The sequence below is a fragment of the Montipora capricornis genome, chromosome 4 (genome assembly GCF_036669925.1).
Source record: "Montipora capricornis isolate CH-2021 chromosome 4, ASM3666992v2, whole genome shotgun sequence".
Classification (NCBI taxonomy): Eukaryota; Metazoa; Cnidaria; class Anthozoa; order Scleractinia; family Acroporidae; genus Montipora; species Montipora capricornis.
In genome coordinates this window covers 596498-617019 of record NC_090886.1, presented here as the reverse complement: position 1 = coordinate 617019, position 20522 = coordinate 596498, and the positions used below count along the sequence as shown (strand labels likewise).

At 39.2% G+C, this 20522-nt stretch overlaps 2 protein-coding genes across 3 annotated transcripts in view; one reads left to right on the top strand and one right to left on the bottom strand.

The window, feature by feature from the left end:
* The first annotated feature begins 52 nt into the window (after positions 1-52).
* On the top strand, positions 53-6618 carry LOC138045054 (coiled-coil domain-containing protein 42 homolog). The gene is made up of 11 exons (XM_068891409.1): positions 53-175; positions 301-406; positions 1675-1779; positions 2347-2432; positions 3840-3954; positions 4038-4094; positions 5059-5133; positions 5254-5289; positions 5763-5884; positions 5982-6066; positions 6436-6618. Exons 1-11 carry the CDS (start codon positions 120-122, stop codon positions 6526-6528), a joined length of 936 nt encoding a protein of 311 aa, XP_068747510.1. The 5' UTR covers positions 53-119; the 3' UTR covers positions 6529-6618.
* The window catches only part of LOC138045053 (kinesin-like protein KIF22), a 15968-nt gene continuing 1649 nt past the window's right edge, over positions 6204-20522 (bottom strand). For both annotated transcript variants that reach the window (XM_068891407.1, XM_068891408.1), the window contains exons 3-19: positions 20252-20406; positions 19437-19523; positions 19300-19358; positions 18651-18714; positions 18455-18564; positions 18024-18099; positions 17885-17929; positions 16247-16391; positions 15107-15165; positions 13696-13749; positions 12333-12391; positions 11468-11586; positions 10962-11125; positions 10702-10768; positions 7171-7295; positions 7031-7090; positions 6204-6942 (exon numbers count right to left, since the gene is read on the bottom strand). In XM_068891407.1, coding sequence (XP_068747508.1) covers positions 6910-6942; positions 7031-7090; positions 7171-7295; positions 10702-10768; positions 10962-11125; positions 11468-11586; positions 12333-12391; positions 13696-13749; positions 15107-15165; positions 16247-16391; positions 17885-17929; positions 18024-18099; positions 18455-18564; positions 18651-18714; positions 19300-19358; positions 19437-19523; positions 20252-20406 — 1481 coding nt within the window. In that variant the 3' untranslated portion in view covers positions 6204-6909. The remainder of the gene's footprint in view (positions 6943-7030; positions 7091-7170; positions 7296-10701; positions 10769-10961; positions 11126-11467; positions 11587-12332; positions 12392-13695; positions 13750-15106; positions 15166-16246; positions 16392-17884; positions 17930-18023; positions 18100-18454; positions 18565-18650; positions 18715-19299; positions 19359-19436; positions 19524-20251; positions 20407-20522) is intronic.

Sequence of the window (20522 nt, the reverse complement as noted above, 5' to 3'; positions counted from 1 at the left end):
AAAACAATGGCACCGTGGGATTACCCATGATACTTACTTTCTGTTCATTCCCATAGTAACGGCGCCATCTTGGCTTGAAACAACTGCTAGTACTTGAACCGTATAAAACTTTTTGTAAAATGGCTGTCAACTTGGAAGAATATTTCAGAACTACATTTGAGGATAAGCTCCTTGTGTAAGTTACGAATGGTTTTGACATTCTTTGAAACCCCGATGTCTTGGGAATCGTCTAGGGCCAGAGCCCCTGCATACATCTTCCTTCCACTTCGTCCTTCCTATTATTTTCTTTTTTTTCTTCAGCAAAATGCCCGAACGGGAGGACGACCATCTCACGCCAGCTACACGCCTTCTTGAAAAAAGACGAGAGATGTCGGAAGTGGAGCAAGCCTTAGCTGCTCAGAAAGAGGCATGTTTCAAACGAAATTATTTAAGCAATAGAGGACGTTTTCCGTGTTTCCATAGCCTCAAAGTCGAGGGTTTGCATAACCGTCGAGAGTTCTCCCAATTCCCCCGAGTGTTTAGATGAGGCTGCGGAAACACGGAAAAAATTCCTCTATTGCTTTTATAAAATATTTCTCAAAGATAGTTCGACAAATGAAGGAAAATGCTGCTTTTTTTACTTCTTGATTGAAAAAGAATTTTTGATACACGCTCATATTTCCTACCAGTCAATCAAAACGTGCGTCTGACAACACATAACCAATCAAAATTCGTGTGATGTCACAGCCATGTTTCCATACTCTCATCGCTATTGACCAATAAGAGTGCGGGTACTATCGTAATTATTTTATAAACAATGATAGTAAAGTCAATGAAAACCCCTACACCCACAGGTCCCGGGAAGGAAGGGGACGAGAGGGGGGGGGGGGGGGAGGGTCAAGGAAAAAAGCATCAATTTCCCTACCACCTTGGGCAGAAATTGGATCAACTTCCTCAGCTGTGAGAACAAGAAGGTGTCAAGTCATTATGAGCTAAGAGGCCAGGTGAAACTATTCGTGGAGTAACTGCAAAATACCTTGCCAGTACTGTGCCCTTGTAGTGGCCTTTGAAGAAAGAGGCATGTAGCAATACACACTATTAATTTGCAAATATGTGGATGGGTATTCTGCAGTTTTTCCAAACTATTAGAACCTAGCCTCTGTTGCCTACTGTGTTGTCTCAGCAAATGGAACAGAGCCACTTTCCACCTGTTAATGTTATGATCCCCATGCACTGAGACCATAAAGTAAAACCACTAACAATATTAGTCATGCATCACAGCAAATATTTTTCATTCTTTGTTATTGAATTACATTCAATCAAACTCTACCTGTGTTTTTCTTACATACTGGGCAGTCCTTGTTTTCACAGGCAATTGTTTTACTGAATTTAGGTCCTCTGGACACAATGCCCCAGGAGGGAACAGCATTCAATGTCAAAATTTTGTCTAATCCTGACCACCCCCATGGAATTCAATTCCATGTTCATTCTCTCACCCTTTCCTGGGACTGGGGTCTTGGGGTTGTCATTGACTCGTGTATTTTCTCATCACTTCGCTTACCACATGTCAAGCCTATAGCTCAATAGTGTTCATGAAATCATGGACAGTTCAGTAATTGTGAACAGAGTGCAAAATGGAAACTGTATTCTCAGTGATAATATTAGTCGTGTATATTGTTTCTGAACCTTTTTTAGGAGTTTCAAATGAAAATGGAGAGCCTTCAGCAAAGGAGAGAAGAGCTTGAAAGAAAGGAATATCAACTAAAGGAATCATTGTTAAAGTTCGATAAATTTCTGAAGGTATATTTGGTCTCCCAGGTTTACTTTTTGTTTTATTATTTGGGAAAATATCTCTAGACAAATAAAACCCTTTGTTTTGATGGCCAGTTTTCATCACAATACAGTAGGTGATGCTAATCAAATCTAAGCTTTGTTGTAGTTGTTTTGTGTTTGTTTCTGTGAGAAGTGTGTACAAAGCTACAACTTGCTTAGATATAGTTCATTGCATGTCGAATCGATAGATCTTGTATGTCAATAGCAGATTGTTCAACCAGCAGATTTTTCACTGAACCATAAGACAGATGACAATGCATTAAGTTGCGTGAAATTTTAAAAATAATTTGTTCTTTAAATTGTCATATTTATGGTAATATAAATAGCAATACAAGGTAAATAGTGGTATTGAAAAGAAACAGTAAAAAAGAGATCAACATCACTTTCTGTGCAATTGTCTTATTTGGGACCATAATAGTGTACTAGCATGATAGTGTTTAGGTGAGTGGGGCTATCTTTATACTGAGACTTAATTGTAAGAGAACAATCAAACTTAAGAAATCGACCTTAAAAGATGTATTTATATTTATTAAGGAAAATGACTCCAAGAGAGCCAGAGCACTGAAAAAGGCAGCTGAAGAAAGGGAAATGAGGAGAGCAAAAGACAGAGAAATTGCAAGGTCAGTTACTTTACATTAAATAATTAAAGTAATTTCAAATTTACCTTAGGTACCTCATAATGAATGCAGTTTAGTCATTATCTTTTAATAAAGCTTCATAAAGCCTACAAGTGACTCAACCATAAATTTGGCAACATGGGACTTTCTAAACAGGGACAAGCAAGTTACAATATTACCGTTAGCATTAGGTGAGGAGAGAAACCCATAAGGGTTGAAACGTGTAACGGCCCCTTGTTTGCTAGGAAACAAGCTTCTGAATATTCAATTTGTTAAGTACCATATTTGGAACAACAAGAGCGAGGGGTTTCCAAATATGGTACTTAGCACTGAAACATTCAACCAATCAGTTCGCACTGGATATTCGGAAGCTGTGAACGAGCGTTACACGTTTCAACCCTTATGGGTTTCTGGTGAGGACTATTTCAAACAGCTTCCTAATGCAACTTAACCTAAATGAATTTGGCCCAACCAAGACACAGCTGTATATATGGCACTGCAATTCTTTCAAATCAATGGTTAGTAGTAAGTTGCAAATAAGCACAGCAGGGCCTGCTGGTAAGATCTCGTACATAACTAAATAATTATTGCCTTTCATTCAGTTTGGCATGACATCATTTTTTTTTTTTTTTTCGAAATAGGCCACAGCTTGCAAATATCAAAAAGGGGGCCAGAGAAATATGTTGCAAATCATTAGAAATAGTGACAGGGATGTTTGTCAGCATTAGTTAGAGAGGCATTGGTGCAGTAAAATAATGTGAAAAGATTACAGGACCACCCCTCTTTTAAATGAGTTTTACTTGCATCTTGTAAGCACTGGGATCATGTCAAAACTCAATGAAGTAAGATAGTCTTGTTGAGAGTAGTCTCGAGAAGTACTGTTGTCAGTGACATTTACTGGTGTTTCAATTTCAACAACCTGAGCAGAAGTCATCTTCAGATTCACATGATTTAATTATGTTGTGACAGAGAATCATATAAAAAGTACCCTGGTCTTTGACTTGATTGGCCATTAAAAACGTGATCCAAAAATAACATGCTCACTGCCATCAGGTTACAGGGTAGTTACCTTCTTGTAAAAACTTCAGATAGTGTTACAAGTCAGAGCAGCATCGCCTTATCTCTACTAACTGCCAGAAGTCATCAAAAAACAAAACAATTTCCTTTGAAGCAGTGAGAATCAGGGTTTCCAAGTTGAGTGAACACTATTAAAGCTGTCATCTTCAATGCCTTTCCAGGATTTCCTGTGCAAATACACAAAACCAATAATGAGCACTAGAAATATTAGACGGATTGTTATGTGTAATAAGGAAAAAGAGCAATCAGAACTCTAATGTGAAAAGTTGCAACAACAATATTATTAAACAACATTTCAGCTGTTTTTATCATAAAAATTTGACTTCTTCACAGGTTAAAAGAAGAAACATCAGTGTTGATGAAAGACCGTGATCACATTCAGTATAAACTGGAAAAGAATGTCATCTATCAGCAGTACCTTGACAAGGTTTTGGAAAATGCTGAAGAGGTATATGCACAGAGGGCATAACGTCCTAAAAATTGTAGCAGGTTAAAATGCAGACACGGCAAACAGAATTTTCTTTATCTTAGTTTCAGGAAATCCGAGAAGTAATTGCAAGATATGATACACTTACAGCAACTCATCAGGTACTTCTAACCCACCCCATCCCCCTTCTGTCATAAGTTTGACTTCCATATAATTTTTTAGGCTTCACTGGTGGAGAGCTTTCAATAAAATTTGAAGGTGGCAGCTGGTTTGAGTCAAGTAAAGGACTGTTGTTATTGTAAAACTGAATTTTACTCTTAATAGTGCAAGAATCATTCTGTCTTGACCCATTGACTCCTGGGTGTGATACTTAACAGATTTTACTCTGTCTAACGCCAGACGATCTTACTGGGCAACTGAGGAGTGAATAGGTTAATTTCTTCAATTTAAGGAAAAAAGTTGCCAACTTCTCGGACTGAAATAGCCTGTTGGTACTTATTGAAACTACTTCTGGTGGCTTGTGAAATAATTCCAATATTATTGATTGCATGTTAAGTATGGATGAAGAAAGCAAAAACAAAAATGTGAGGAGGCCATTAAATGGTTGCAGCAACATTCTGATACGTAAAGAAATTTGATTGAGAGGGGCTGAGAACATTAACTGGAACCCAAACTGATTTGAGCATCTGTATGGAATAGTGTTCAAGTTGGACAGACAAGAGTATGTACTGTGATGCTTGTTAGACTGAAAAGATTTTCACACTTGTGACATTTTTTCTAAAAGTTTCAAATACATTTTTGAAGATGTTGAAACCATTAATTTAAGCTGGTGTGTATAGTGGTGAAGTGCTTGAAAGGATGTTATTTTGTTTTTGTTTGTGGGTTTTGTTTCTCCTTTTGTCATAAACATATTAATGACAAAATACAACTTGCCTTGGCAATCAGCAGTTAACTAAACAAGATGTCAATGAAACAAATATGTTTGACAATGGTTCTTATGTTTCCTGTGGATCTCATAAAAAATGTGCTCGTATGACTTTTTTAAAGTTTTTTGTGGTGTAATACAGCATTGGACAACAGACAACAGCATAGATCCTCATATACACTGTATACAATTTCTATCAGGATCTTTTAGAGAGAGAAACAAGAAACCAAGAAAAGTATGAGAAAGAAAAAGGACAACTGGTCAAATTTACAGAGGTTTGTTTCCGTAAATAGTCAATGCACATTTTGGCTTATTTTGATTGATAAAAAGTAACGTGATCCTACTTAAATCACTACACAATTTGAATCTAATAACAGATTTCCATTCCTTTTCAGGAGAAAAACAATGAAATCCTTAACTACAACAACCAGGTTAAATTACAATATGCTCATGCTGGTATAATATTAATTGTTATTATTGTAATGTTTACGTCCACTTGACAGTGAATCTATGCTCTGCACTGTTTTCCCAATAGCGAAAAAAAAAAGTTATCAGGCCAAATAATCTGAAGACAACTTACCGGTATACTTGCAATATGCACCAAACTCTTTAGATGAAAGTTTTAAAAATGAATCAATTCTAAAAATTATGTAAAATGACATTTAATTAAGTGTAGTCTTGAATTAACAAATTATTTCCTGCAAGGGAATGCATTATTCACAGGGCTGTATTGATTGAAACATGTAGGTTCAGGCCTAATGGCCTGATTTAACCTCCCAGATTCAAAGACAAAATGCCTTCTTTGTTGATACTTACAAGGAGAAGACTACAGCCCCATAAAATAGAAGAGGTTCCTAATTTCCAAAGGACTGAATCAAGGATACAATTTTTTTTTCCTTACTAGCTTGCACAACTACAGACACAACTGGAGAGAGCTCAGAGCGTAGCAGTGAAGTGGGAATCGCAGTGGACTCATATTCAGAATACAGCTGCCAAGAAAACATTGCTTTTAGGAAGAATTAAAATGTATGTGCAGATTGCTCCTTTCACTGATAAATCAGTTTGCAGGGTATACCAATAGAGGTATCAGTTTGGTTTTTTATTTTGTTTTGTTTCATTCCAGGGCAACTCACAACCTGTTTATGCTAGTGAACAAACATCTAAAACAGGGAACAGTCATTGAACTCACAGAAAAACAATTGGAAAAGGTAAACTTGTGATAACCACAAGTTCGTTCGCATATGGGCTGAACATTTTTATGGTTTATCTTTTGCCCCAGTGGTAAAGCTACAAGTCATACAGACAAACTTGCACCTTTTAGACAAAAATAATCACACTTGAATCAGAATTTTAAGGAATCACCTAAATTTATTACAAAAATGCAACTAAATTACATTTGTACACATGCACCCCCATTATCCTCTTCTTTATTCATACACCATCTACCCACCCATATTCATATTCTCCTTAGTCTACTCCATTTACAGTCATTCCTCATTTGCCTTCAGCATCACCTATAGTTGCCTTCATTTACTTGCAATTCCTAACATCTACCTTCATGCTATTTCTTTCTACAGATTCAAGTTTTCATTCAAGATCTGACCCATATAACCACTGATATTCGAAGAGCAGAGACTGCAGTAACAAATGCCACATCGCTCATGAGCTAAGCTCTGTATAAGCAACTGAAGGGAAAATGTTGAACAAAGCTGAGAATATTGTACATATAGTAACTCTAAGAAATAAAATTTTGAACTGTGGACTCGTTTTATTGATAAAAACTTAAGTGATAAAAGGTGTTCCTTTTAAAATCAGAATTGGAACTTTGAATGTGGCGAATAGTTAGAGGTAGAGCATCGGTGAATTGTTGTTGGATTTAGGCAGACTTAATCCGAGATTCCCACTAATCTTGCTTTCAACAACTGGATCAATCACACTCCGTTTTCCCAAAGAGTTCATCGTGTGAAACTGATGTACTCTGTCTTTGACTCTAATGGGTATATCTGATGCTCTTGTGTAAGGCAAAGTTCGCGAGTTTCTCCTCTGAGTTTTCAACTGAATGTAATTCGGCTCAAAAGGTTATTCTGCAATACAAGCAAAAATTAAGTCAACATATTAAAACGAGAAATTAAACACAAGTGCAAAGTTGGGTGTATCGTCTATAAACAATACCTTGAGGAAAGTGGCGATCATTTTGTCCGTGAATCCGTGGATATATTTTAAATCATGTACCTACAAACATGAAAACGTAAACAAAGATTAAAAAGCGCCAAGTAGGATTCTTGTTAGCAACAGTTTCGTTATTAATTCACCTGCTGAAAGGGTCCGTGAACATTTCTCCAATCCGTTATCAGCCGCGCTCGTTTTTCGCCAACCCCTTGAAGTTTCTTTAGCTCTTTCATGGATCCATTGTTGAGAACTGACAGTATTTCGTTGTCTTTAAAAAAGAAAATTTAAACGTGAATACAATGCATAGAGTGACTTTTGAGGTCATGGAGAGATTTTTAATTTGAGTGTCGAAAATACTTTTTTCCTATCGCATCTGCCACTGTTCATGAAATGAACGAACCATGACGCAGAACCGATCACTAAATGTACAAGAGTTGACTTTGAACAGCATTCATCCGTCAGTTATCAAACGCAATCTAGCAACACCGTGCCTCAAACATTCCACAAAGCACTCTAAATGCACTCTGCGTTTGTTTGAGCAAAGGTTCCAAGAAGAACCTTGAAAAGCGCCAAAATGCACACGAAAGAGACCACACGTCCAAAACAGTCAACTCGTTCCAGGAAGAAATGATATGAACGCAATTTTTGGTTCATAACTGCGAGGATCATAGCTTCACTTGATTTCATATCCGTACTTCAATATATGATTCACTTCATGTATCATTTCGTTCAGTGATTCATTTATCACAGGAATATTTAAACCCACAAATGACCATGGTTAGAGCGTCGCACCGGCATCGCCTCCGTGTGGAGGCAGTGTGGCCCAGTGGTTAGAGCGCTTGCCTTGAGATCCGCAGATCCCGGGTTCAAGACCCGCTCTGACCACTCGTTGAATTTGATCCTGATAGTCCCTGGTTCAACTTCCCAGCTGCACTTGTAAATAGCCAACTGGTTTGCCTCCAGCCAGTTGGGATTCTTAACAGTTGTTGTTGTTCTGTTCTGTCGTTTCGTTGTGTTTCACTGGCCCTGAAAAGCCCCTATGGGGAGCGGTCAATTAATTATGTATTTTTTTTTTATGTATCGCGAGGTCACGGATTCAAACCAAAAAATTCCATACCGTTGAAGTATGGAATTTTTCTGGCTTCTCTAATATGCAAATTGCTAAAATTGCGTTCCTATAACTGCGTGGATCATAGCTTCACTTCATTTGACGACGTACATAATAATAATAATAATAATAATAATAATAATAATAATAATAATAATAATAATAATAACAACAGCATTAATTTAAACACGATTTAAAAATTCAGCAAAGCTGGTGTGGTCGTATACACCCTTTTAATAAGTCTAATATATGCCGTTTTCCGCTAATGCCGTCAAACTCATGCTTTTAAAATTTATTCAGAAATGTAAAGAGGCTTCAAACAAGAAAAGAAATCGGAAAAGTTTTAGGCCTTTGAACATTTCTAAATAAAATTTGAAAGCAAGAGTTCGACGTCATTAGCGGAAAACGGCATATATTAGACTTAAAAGGGTGTATAGATAGCCGTAAAACCAACGACTTCCTAACTAATCACAATAATACTGATATAAAAATTCTACGTATTTACAACAACAAGAAATTCTACACAATACATCACTTAAACGTATGTGTCTTAAAAATACCCTTGAGTGACTGTTTAAAAGTGTCAATCTCATTTGGTTTTCCAGGGCATTCCAGCGAATAATGGACTTATATGAGCATGATTTCCAGGCCAGATCAGTCTTAGCCCTGAGTAACTTAAAAGCAATTTTCCTTCTGAGATCAAAAATACTTACATATTTTTCAAAACGACAATTCATAGGACATGTTGAAAGATGATAATGAGCCTGATGTGCTAAAATTAATAATCGTTTCTCATACATCATCTCTAAAGTATTCCATTTTGCTGCGGTACGAACCTCCTTGCCTGGCGTACACCAACCTAAGTTAAATATTATTTTTGTCGCTCTCACATGTATAGATTCCAGGGGCCTGTTTCTCGAAAGTCCCGAAACTTTACGGGCCATTTTTGAATGTCACAATTCCCTTTGTATCTCAAGAACGGAGAGGATTTAAGTCGTCAAACTTCACAGACATGCTTCTTTTAGTTACCTTGAAAACATTTTAAAAGATCGGCTTTCCAAAACAAGCGGTTGGCAGTTTCACAAATGGCTTTTCGGGACTTTCGAGAAAGGGGCCCCAGGTTTGAGAAAAGTACCTGACCACAAGAGCCCCAAACTAACATACAATACGTAACAGAGAGCAAAATAAGCCCAAAATATAAATCAGTCCTCGCCTGTCTTGGCAGGAAGCACAGTGATTTAAGTAAGTTTAACTTCTTTGTAAACGACTTTGCAAGTTCCGATACATGATAATCCCATTTAAGAGCATTGACTATCTGGACACCTAAGCATCTTGTAGAAACAACCTCCTCGATAACATAATCACCCATCTTAATAGCTTCTTTTGGCCCAGTCAGTTGCCTTCGTCTGCTGAGCAACATATATTCCGTCTTGGTAGGATGGGGAGTGAGACAGTTCTCACAACACCATGTATATAACCTCGCTAGGATTTCATTTAACTTGAAAGACACCAGGTCATAAGTCGGAGCCGACACATAAACGGTGATGTCGTCGTCTGCATACAAGTAAAACTGTGGGTCGCCATCTATTCCATTAGTGATTTTGGGCAGGTCATTACAATAAAGGGAAAAAAGGGTGGGGCCAAGCACAGACCCTTGTGGTACACCAAAAGTAACCGCTTAATTACTGACTCAGTACTGAGGATAAAACAACAAAGCCGATAAAATAAACGTCCTCTTGTGGTGATTGTTCTGTGGGTTGCCTGTGTAACCTGTGCCTTTAGTGTATTGTGGGTAGTGAATAAAGTTAAGATGGCGGACTGAAAACGTGAGTGTGTTTTCTGGAGTGTAATCCGTTCGCATTGTGGAACAGCCTGGAGTACAGACATTACACCGCTAAATGCTATTTTGTAGCGTGTTTCCTTCTGTAACAATGTCGTTTCCTGAAATCGTGTTTGAAATTTCATACGTTAACATCTTCGTTTACGAGAACTGTACTATTTTCAAGGAGAACAACTATTATCGGCGTTCGTTAGCTGCTTCAATGTTCTAGAAACATTAAACAATAGTTGACTCGTTCCCTTCAATAGCCTTTGAGGTAAACATTGGGGGCGTGATAAAGGCAACTCGCGCATTTTCCTAGAGAGTCGCGCTCTTTTAATGCGAGCGCTTATTTTTCAAAGCCTGGTTCCAGAGTTCAGTTTCTCGTCCCGACGTCCCGAAACTTTTCGGGCCTTTTCCGGATGTCACAATTCCCACTGTATCTTAAAGAACGGAGACAGTTTAAGTCATCGAACTTCACAATAATTTTGCTTTTCTTTGTCGTAAAAGGACGTTTAAAGAACTTATCAAAACAAGCAACAGGCATTTTGGTAAATGGCTTTTCGGGACCGAAAAGTTTTCAGGACTTACGAGAAACGGGCCCTAGGTAAGACGCACTTGAATATGGCAAACCGATGACCATATTTGCCAATAAGAATCAACCAGCAAGCACAGATAAACCCACCCTCGAGTCTGCCAAAATCTATAAGGCACTGCTCACTCTAATAAAAAGAAAAGCCACCCTACTGTGTGTTTCCTGCAAGTGGGAGTTGATTTTGACTTTATAATTTTCATCCACCGTAAAGAAGGCGCTCTGAGGAAAAGAAAACAAAGAACTGTTAAAGGATGATCTCCGTTTCGTGCCCTAACCGTTTTCCAACCCGAAGAGCTTAGAACAGGCACCACGCAGAAGCCCTGGCTGGAAGGTGGCATAGAGAGTTACATGCTTGCCGAATTTTGAGGTCATCACCTTTACTACTTTACAAACACGGAGACGTTGTGCTTACACGTTCTTTACTTTGAGAGGCGGTAACAAAGCAGTCTGGGGTTTGTGGAGAATCCTCAATATAGATGATGTCACACGCGGACACGCTGTTGACGTCCTTAAAAGGCTTACGGAAGGCTTCGGAGGCTTGTGAAGAAAGCATCGTTTGTCGTGTGCTGGAAAGCTCTGAAGAGATAACATGGAGAGAATTAGTTGGCCGATTCGTTTCAAATCCATCAGGCATGAGATGACCATAGTTAATGTCCCTCGATTAACTATGATTAAACATTGAAAAACAAGATGATAGAAACTCGCTGTACAATCACATTTTTGGATTTCTCAAAGACGAGTATACTGATTTTAGACTAATCACTGTAGAATCTCCCGCGGCAAGAATTGTTGTGAATTACCGGTAGCTCTGAAAAACCTATACACAATACAGAACCCAACGGCCAATAGCGACACAGAGACTAAAAAGTCTATGCTCTTATCTTGAACCCTTACGTTCCTTGTTGTGTCCAGACAAACCTTTGGGAAACTTGTCAATGGTGTTCGCTTCGGTTTGCAAAGTAGATGAGCGCTCTCGGGAAAGTTTTTCCAACGCTGCCAGACGGTCTTCGAACTTTCTCTGTTCAATTCTGAGTGGGCTAAAAAGTTCATGGAAATTAGTAATTGATATATGCAAATAACACTTGACAACCTTGTGTACCAGTACCAGGTAGTTCTCTAAGTCTTTTTACTTCAATTAAAATTGCTTCTTGCACTGAGGGCGGGGTATTTGACGCTTTGTGAGGCCCTAACCGGTGGGGCATTTGACGGTGTAAACTCCCAACATAGGAGGCATTTGACGGTGTAAACTCCCAACATAGGAGGCATTTGACTTTTTTTTTTTGTAAAAGTCAAATGCCTGGGGCTTTGCCCGGGAGGTGGGGGGGGGGGGGGAGGAGGGAGGGAATGGGCGCTCTTGGAATTGAGTTATACATTATTTTGTGCTCGCACAGTTAAACAGTGAAATATGATACAAGTTGCTTGGTACTGAATGGACATGTGTCCCACTAGTCTGCGGGCTCTACAAAGTCAAGCGCCTCAATTTTACAAATACATCAATAATGGAAGGTCACGTGGTAAGGATATGATACAAATTGCTTGTAGCGCCCGTGGACCAGCAGGACACACTGTCCATTCAGGACCTAGATAAACGACCTGGCCTCCCTAGGAGTTCTAGTAGGTCAATGTGTAGAGCATCCGACCAGTGCTACGGAGGTAGTAGGTTCAAATGCTGCCTAGGACTTTGATTTTTCAGTTGCTTTTCTCCCATTGCCCAGCAACTTGAATCATATCCTTCCCACGGGTCCATTACACCTTTCCATCACTCAGGTAGACTTAGACTTGCCTTAAAATTCCTGCCGGTAAGGTTAACTGTCGATGAAAACTGACTGGCTCTCCAAGAGGCTATACATGTAAAAAAAAAAGAAAAATTTCAGCGGTAAATGAACAAGTCACTTCGTACTTACTGCGATTAAATCCTAACCCTAACTTTTACTTTTGTGAGTTCCCAGTGAACGTTGCGCTCGATCGCCAGCTTCTTGTTGATGCCTTGACTTAAGGTGAATTTTCACTGTCGCGTTTTGATCCAAGCACGTTAACGTACGTGAAAAATAAAACGTACGAAAAAATGTTTACTTTACTTTGCCCTATTTCCTTGGCAGCGTTTCTTTTTTTACTAGGCATTTACGAACGTGATACGCACGTGCAAGTAAGTAGCGATCGCAAGGGTTTTAGTGAAAGTTGAACTAGGTTCAACTTTTTCGCGACAGATTGCGTTTACGTAACGATGTAATCAATGACATTTTTGGATTTTCTCTCGTGACACCTCTGTCATATGGACGTAGGTAAAAGAGGAGAAGAAAACGCTTGCCTTCAACAAGCCGGGAGGGCGTAACGGCTACCAATACTTTGGAGGCCGTTAAATCAAATTACCTCACGACGTCCTTGCCTTTTGGCGCCAAATGCAGGATGGCAGGTATTTACGTAGGTTCAACAAAAATCCAGGTTACCGGCGGCAGTGGAAATTTCCAACGAGCGATTTTTTTACGCACGAAAACATTTCAGCGACAATAGAAATCCACCTTTAGGGCGGAAATTAAAAAAAAAAAAAAAAAAAGAAAAGACAACAGTACCCCTTCTGAAGTAGCGCCCCCACTTTAGAATTAATCATGTGCATCAAAAACAGGTACAAGTCATGCGCCACAGACCACAAACTCCCCGTTGGTGCTCGGCAACGCAGGCATATGTTCAACAGGAAACGGCGAATCAGAGCAGAGTGATTTGGCACAACGTGGTAAAGGAAGAGAAACTTTGCTTACATTGAAGCGGGTCATCTGGGATATTTCGCCGACCCTTCTTCAACTCTGAGCGCTAATTCAAGCGCTATTACAGTAGCTGATAAGGAGAAATGAAGGAAATTCTGTGCACGCAATATCGTGAGCTGATCACGGTGATACCAAACTTGAATTATATGAAAATTTGGTTTTATCAACGGAGTTGATAATGTAAATTGGCCACCGTACAGTTCCTAACGCTCGAAACATCAGCTTTTAGAATCTCTGTACGGTGGCCAATTTACATTATCAACTCCGTTGATAAAACCAAATTTTTGTACACTACTTCCCCACCGACGCAGCACCACAGTTTCTTTAGAAACTACCCCTTCATTCATCTGAATTATATGACCTGCAGTTATTTAGAGTACTCACCTGAGAAACGTCTGTCGTTGACTTGCAGTCTTCATCCACCTTAAGACGTTTGGGCTGCGGGACAAGGTAATGTATACAATAAGAAACACGCTGAAAACCCGATAATTCGCACCGGCCCCAACAGTTCCTTCGTCTGGTAAGTGCTCTCGCGGTTAAATATATTTTTCGCGAGTTTAAAAAAGGATACTCACATGCGTGTTACTAGTTGGAAAGTATAACAATTTTACAGTGGATAAAAATTGAACTTAATGTAATCTTGATAATTGCTATTCAAATTATGTATAAAAGAGACAGGAGCCCACGAGTAGGAGCTAAAAACAGCCATATATTCCTGTCCATCTTAGGACAACGCAAATGTTAACAAAGTATTTAAACCCCTGCCGAGTTTGGTATTTAACACATTTAATGGCATAAGCACTTATCGCAAAAAAAAAACAGCAATATTCTTTCATTGATATCGATCAATTCGCATAATTTGAAAGTGATACACGCCGCCGCTTAATGGGGAACGAATCAAACAATAGATGGTTATTTTTTCACCTCCTTTATAAAAATGACCCATTGTTAAGTTTCAAGCGATTTCAGTTTGCGCGCGCCTCTTTATTTGCTTTGATACGTTCTCAAGATGACGAAAGCTAATAGCTGTTAAAATACTACCCTTGGTTGTAAAAACCCGCTTTTCGAGTATTTTTCTCAGACTTAGGGGCGATCTATGTGTTGGTGGATATTTGTTTCTGTTTCATTTTACGAAGACAACAAAAGAGCGATCGGCATGCTATTAAAAGCAATCGCTTTGTTTAAGTTATATCCATGAATGAATACAATTCGCAAATGATGACAACTAGAAAAACATCCGAGTGATGAGGAATGATACTCGCTAAGTAATGTTGTTTAAATTTATGGTTAAGTCCCTCGGCGGTGGGAATTTTGTAACTCATTTTCAACACAATCGAGCACAGAGTTGCGCACCGGTACAGATACAGCCCTCTCTTACAGAGGTTTATGAGGCCGAAATAAGGCGTCTTCGGGAAGAGAACCACAATTTGAGAATTCAGCACAACTCCATTATTACTCAGCTAAATGAAGTCCTAGCCCAGAATAATAATCACTTCTGATGGTGTATGTTGTAACATACGAACGTTAAGTTTATACAAAGTTATGCAGTTCAAGCAAATTTTGTAGCCGCTGTTCGAGTCTTATTCTTATTGAAACTTAAATGGCCCAAGTCAAAGAATTTTTATGAACTGACTAGACATAATGCAGCTGAAAGCAAACCTCTTGGTTGTCTCAAGATTTGTGCGAAAGGCAGTCCGCTTGGTGCCACGTCTAAGCAAACTACGCAAACTGCTTCTTAAAGTTTCACAGGCGCCGTGCAAGGGGATGACAATACACTCACATCTTCAGTATTTACCTCTCTATGGGGCAATGACTCCTCCGCTAGCCTTTTAGAAGAAAAGGCCAAAGATTTGTCTGAAAATTGGAACATTATGTCAATGGACAAAAAAATATGAATAAACTTCGGATAGCTTCTTTCTGAGTAACGACCATTGTTCTCTTGCTTCCTTTTTATTTATTGCTCTCATGCAGTCAACTCTAAAAGTTTGTCATCTGGCCGCGAGAGCAGAGGAATTTTTAGTGGGGGTAGATGTGTGGGTCTGGGTTTAGTGAAGGTGATTCCCTATAAATAAAACTTGTCATAGATTTCCGATGAAACTTTGCAGTGTTGTAACACGTTTAGGAGATGATAAAAATGCAATAAAAATGGGGGGTCACCGAGTTCGTTTCCATGAGACAACGCTAACGGATACGCCGGGCTATTATGCACTTCGACAATTGTTGCGCACCCGCGACGTTGGACAAATTTAGCTTGATTTTATAAATGTAATCCATGATATGACAAAGCCTGGTGTCATTCCATGGTCAATTCACGTGCATGCCTAAAAAATGTATTTGAATGTCTTTGTGGGTACTTAACGCTCCAAAATAGATTTAACCTGAGTGTGGGCTGTTCGACTCGTAATGGCTCCTTCCGTACAATTTCATGAAATTGCCAAAAAACTGGCCATAGATTTTTGCTGATTTTTTACAATGGTAATGGTAATGAATTTATATAGCGCATTTTCTATTGACATATTCAAATGACCTTCCGCATGGCAGCCCAATGCTCAACCAACTGAGCCACCGGTGCGCGGTGGCATTTACAACTCCATGAAGACACCGTTCTCAGCAAAAATATGAAATAAAAAATGGGGGTCACGGTACTCGTTCAGGAAAAAATAGCCATTCTTTAAAGGATTGAGCTTGGTGTCAAATAAAAATCTGCCATTTTAACAATGTGCGCGAGCGCGCAATGAAATGGCCAGTGACGCAAGAAATTATGCGCAGTAGGGTTGCGCAATGTAAAACCCACGTGACACTATTTCCCGGTATCGTTTGCAGTTTCCACGCCGCCAGAAATTAGGCTTTTGAAAACGATGCGTTTCAGCATGGGGCCAAAATAAGAAGGAAAAATTGGAATCTGTTACAGCTATTTTTAACAGTAGTTACTTACCGATAGTGCGCCTCGTAAAAGGCTGATTTACGATGGTTTTGGACTTGGAAGCGAAGTTCAGAGTATTGATTGTGTCTGCATAAAACCTGCGTTCCGGGGCTATGTTCGCGATTATGCACGCATGAGCAGAGCCACCCAAGGAATCCTGCAAAATGTAACAGTGCATTGAACATCAAGATAACATAACTGACAACTGTGGACAGTAGAAGGGAGATAAGGGCCATCGCTCAACACTGTAAACACCAATAAAGCCCTCCTGCTCATTTCACCTCATTTTACACTCAGCGACGTTTCTTGCAACTTGCCGTTTACCGGTAATATTGGTAATCTTTAGCAACACTGCCGTCGACAAGAACGAAAACGCACCCTAACAATTAATGAGCAAAAAAACAATGGCTATGCACGCCCCTGTGCGTACCTTTTATATTACGGTAAATCTTATTGCCGTTCTCGTCATAAAAACTACGTAAAGTGGCCCAGTTTTATGGCAAGGTGGAGGACCTGACAAACCGACCTCAAATTATTTAAAGTGCTACCTTTCTTCCCATGTAATCCATCTGAGCGTTCAGATGGATTAACTGGTAACGACTCCTGGGGCCCGTTTCTCGAAAGTCCCGAAACTTTACGGGCCATTTTCGGGTGTCACAATTCCCTTTGTATCTCAAGAATAGAGAGGATCTAAGTCGTCAAACTTCACAGTTTTTTCTTTTTATTGCCTTGAAAACATGTTAAACGATCCGATTTCCAAAACAAGCGGTTGGCAGTTTCACAAATGGCTTCTCGGGCCCGAAAAGTTTTCGGGACTTTCGAGAAACGGGCCCCCGGAATCACTTTAAAAACAAATAGATACTTGAGATCAAATCGGACTACCAAGGTGGCCCTGGTGGGATGTGGCAAGTTCGACCGGAACTGGACTTTTAAAAGGCAACCTCGCAACCTTTTAAAATTTCATCGCTTTCACCACAACAGAGAAACAGGCTGTGGTGGGGGTCGCACAACAGAGCAAGGCTCCAAATTAAGTGCGTCCTTTTACCCTCCCAACCATGATATAGCACAGAAGACAGACCACAACACTGGGAACTAAATGCCCTACTCTTTGCGAAAAGTGTGTAGGTTCTTTTACGTCCCACAGGATTATGAACATCAAAGGGTTGTGAGACGGGGACTACGGTTCACCGTCCTTATCCGAGAAGACTAGAGAGTCTAACCATTTGCAGATGTAATTACAAAGGCAGCAGCACTTTCTCCTCAGTTATTTAAAGACCCTGAGTGTTGGTCCGGCCGGAGTTGACCTCACGACCTCTCGAGTGACAGCCCGGTGCTCAACCAACTGAGCCACCGGTGCGCGGTACTGAGCCACCGGTGCAAACTCAATAGGAAGCCATACTCTCTACGTAAGCAAAGGGTAGGGCACGGAGTTAACCCCGGTGTTGGAGATCTGTCCTATCGTCTCCAGCAAAAAGTGGCCGCGCCCTGCCGGTGCTGTCTTAAAAAGGTGTATGAGGCCATCTTAGCAGAAACAGCCATGAGCCAAGGAGACTTTGCCGGTTTGCTGGAACATATAGATGCAGTTGCAACGACAAGAACACTTTCGACCGTAAAAGAGGCTTGCTGCAAATTTGCCTGCATGGCACGTACCTGAAGTAGGCGTGTCAGTTTGCTGTTCCTGTAAGGTACACTTGGCTAAAAGTAAAATGTTTATGGAAGAAAATCATTTAGATTTCACTGACAATTAGCTGTTCATTTACGGCAATAAATTGGGAAAAACGTCTCCTACCAGTCCTTGGTTTAAAGCGTCCACAACTTGACTAAGAGCAAACAAGGAACTGTTGATGGCACCACTTTCTTTTAATCTGAAAAAAAAAGAGAGAACGAAGGTCACATGAACAGACGAATTAAAATTAATGTGAAAACGAGTCACTTTTATATTTTAATATTGCAAACCGAAAATCCCAGAATTCCCTGTATGTTTGACACTGCGATAGAATTACCACAAGAATGAAGCTCTATTTAAAACGATCCATAAATACACATGATAACCATTTAATTCAATATCGGTTTGGCGACCAGATCCCTCGATTTTTTGGCTACTGGTAAATTTGGTTTTGGGGGTTAGATGAGCAAAAATGAAAAGGGGGGTTGGACAATACCATGTGCAAATTACCTAAGCCAACTCTTAAGCCAGGTTTTCAGTGTACATTGCCATACCTAATTCCTTTATTTCCGGTTCTTCTGTTGTCTTCTGATCCTGCTAAATCAATAAGGTAAAGTTTTCCACTTAACTTTGCAAATGGTGCTACTTGCTGACTCTTTTGCACCTGAAAACAATAAGAAGATAGAGAGAAGTGTTGAGTTCTGAAAAAGAAGAAAGAACAAACTACCTTGTGGACACAAAAAACAGTACCTTGATCAGCACAATGGAATGGCTTCTACTTGAATGTGGATTTAACTTTGTAGCAGCAGTTTTTCTGGAACAATATTAGCCAATCATGATAAAGCAACAAACTAATGACAACCCTACATTTCCAAGTAAAAAGGGTTTAGTTTCTACAGAAACTGTGGTGCTGCATCAGTGGGGAAGTGGAACACAGAAATGGGTTTTATCAACTGAGCTGATATGGTAAATAAAGTAAAACCCTACATTTCTTAGGGACAGTATCACAAAGTATTTCTGTAAAGACATGAAAATTCCAAAATACAGTACACTTCACAGCGCTAAGTCTTAGTAAAAACTGCAAAAACAGGAACCAGCTAGTGAGCCAGCTGGTTGGAAAAGTCAGTCTGACTTCAAAGTAAATAGAACAAACAGTCAGTCATTTGGTCATGATGTCAGACAACCAGACAATCAATCACATAGACTGAGTAAAAACATATTGTACATTTAACAGGACTGCCTCTTGCTTGAATATTCTCTTGAATGTTCACAATGCTTTGTCACTCAAAAATAATGCAGCCATGAAAAAACCTTGGAGGAAGGTAAAACATCAAAGTGCTACCTCCTGAATGGCTCGTTAATGCTAGTCATTGATCTGTCCTTTCAAAAAGAAATTTACCTTTGCTGACTGGCCTTTTTAAACAATGTCATGTATTCACTCAGGCTTGCTACTGGTATCTGGAAAGTAATTTAGAAAATTACTGATGAAAGTGATCATTATAAATTATTAGACTGAAATATTATGAACTTTCTCACCTCTGTTAAGTTTGGGATAATAATATTTTGCTGCCGATCTTGTCTTATTGGTAAATCAACTCTCTTGGGCTCCAACAAGTCTTTAATCTATAACAAGTAACAATACTAAGTAGAAATTGTATGAATCTATACAAATGGACATTGATTTATGGATCTAGTACATGGATGATTAAAAGAAAGGCTAATATTATTACCATCAGACCTTGTCTCAATCAAAAGGATGTATGTACAACTGTTGTGAGTACAACCTTTTTTGTTTTGGGTACTAGTTACTTTTGTCAATATTGTTGAGGCCCCATTTTGAGCAACTAAGAGCAATTTTTTTCTGGAAACAATTAATAAACTGTGCTTTAACAGCTAATCTGACTGTTCCATTCTGTGACCCTCAGTGATAATTTCATTTTATTGTTTTGCTCATATGAGTTAAGAAGACCTACAAGTCAATAAAAAAATTAGTTTTAAGTCACTACTCGAGAAAGACACCGGTCTTGCAGGACCAGAACTTATCACTGTCATGAAAAGGCCGTACTTCGTGGTCCAAGAACTTCGTAAATGTTTCACCTTCTATTTGTCATTGAGGGATGACTCAAGTCAAGGCAAGGCAACAGTTAAGCTTTTCTGTTACATATCAAAACAATAAAAAGTGATATAATGACTGCTGGGATACATTCCTGTTAAGGGCCAATGTACAGTAGAATAAATAAATAAATTGTCACTTGATGGGGCTATGTACCACCACTGAGCCATTCAATTAATATAAGCTCCTGAAATTAATTTAAAACAAGTTTACTCTAGATTTGGCATGTAAAAGTCACCTTTTCTTGATAAATCTCAAGGTAGGAAAATAAGACCTTGAATTTCCATTCAGGTGTTACTTCATGCTGTGCATCTATCATTTTAAACAACTCAGCTGCACATCTTGGTATTAATCCTGGCTCCTGTGAAGTGCCAACCATTGTATGCGTTTTTCCTTTATCACACAAAAGATTTTGCAATCAGAATTTGATTTTACTATCCTGAGCAAACACTCTTAGATATTGGATTTTTATAAAACTCAAAGTAAACTATCAAAGCTGGACTGTTGCC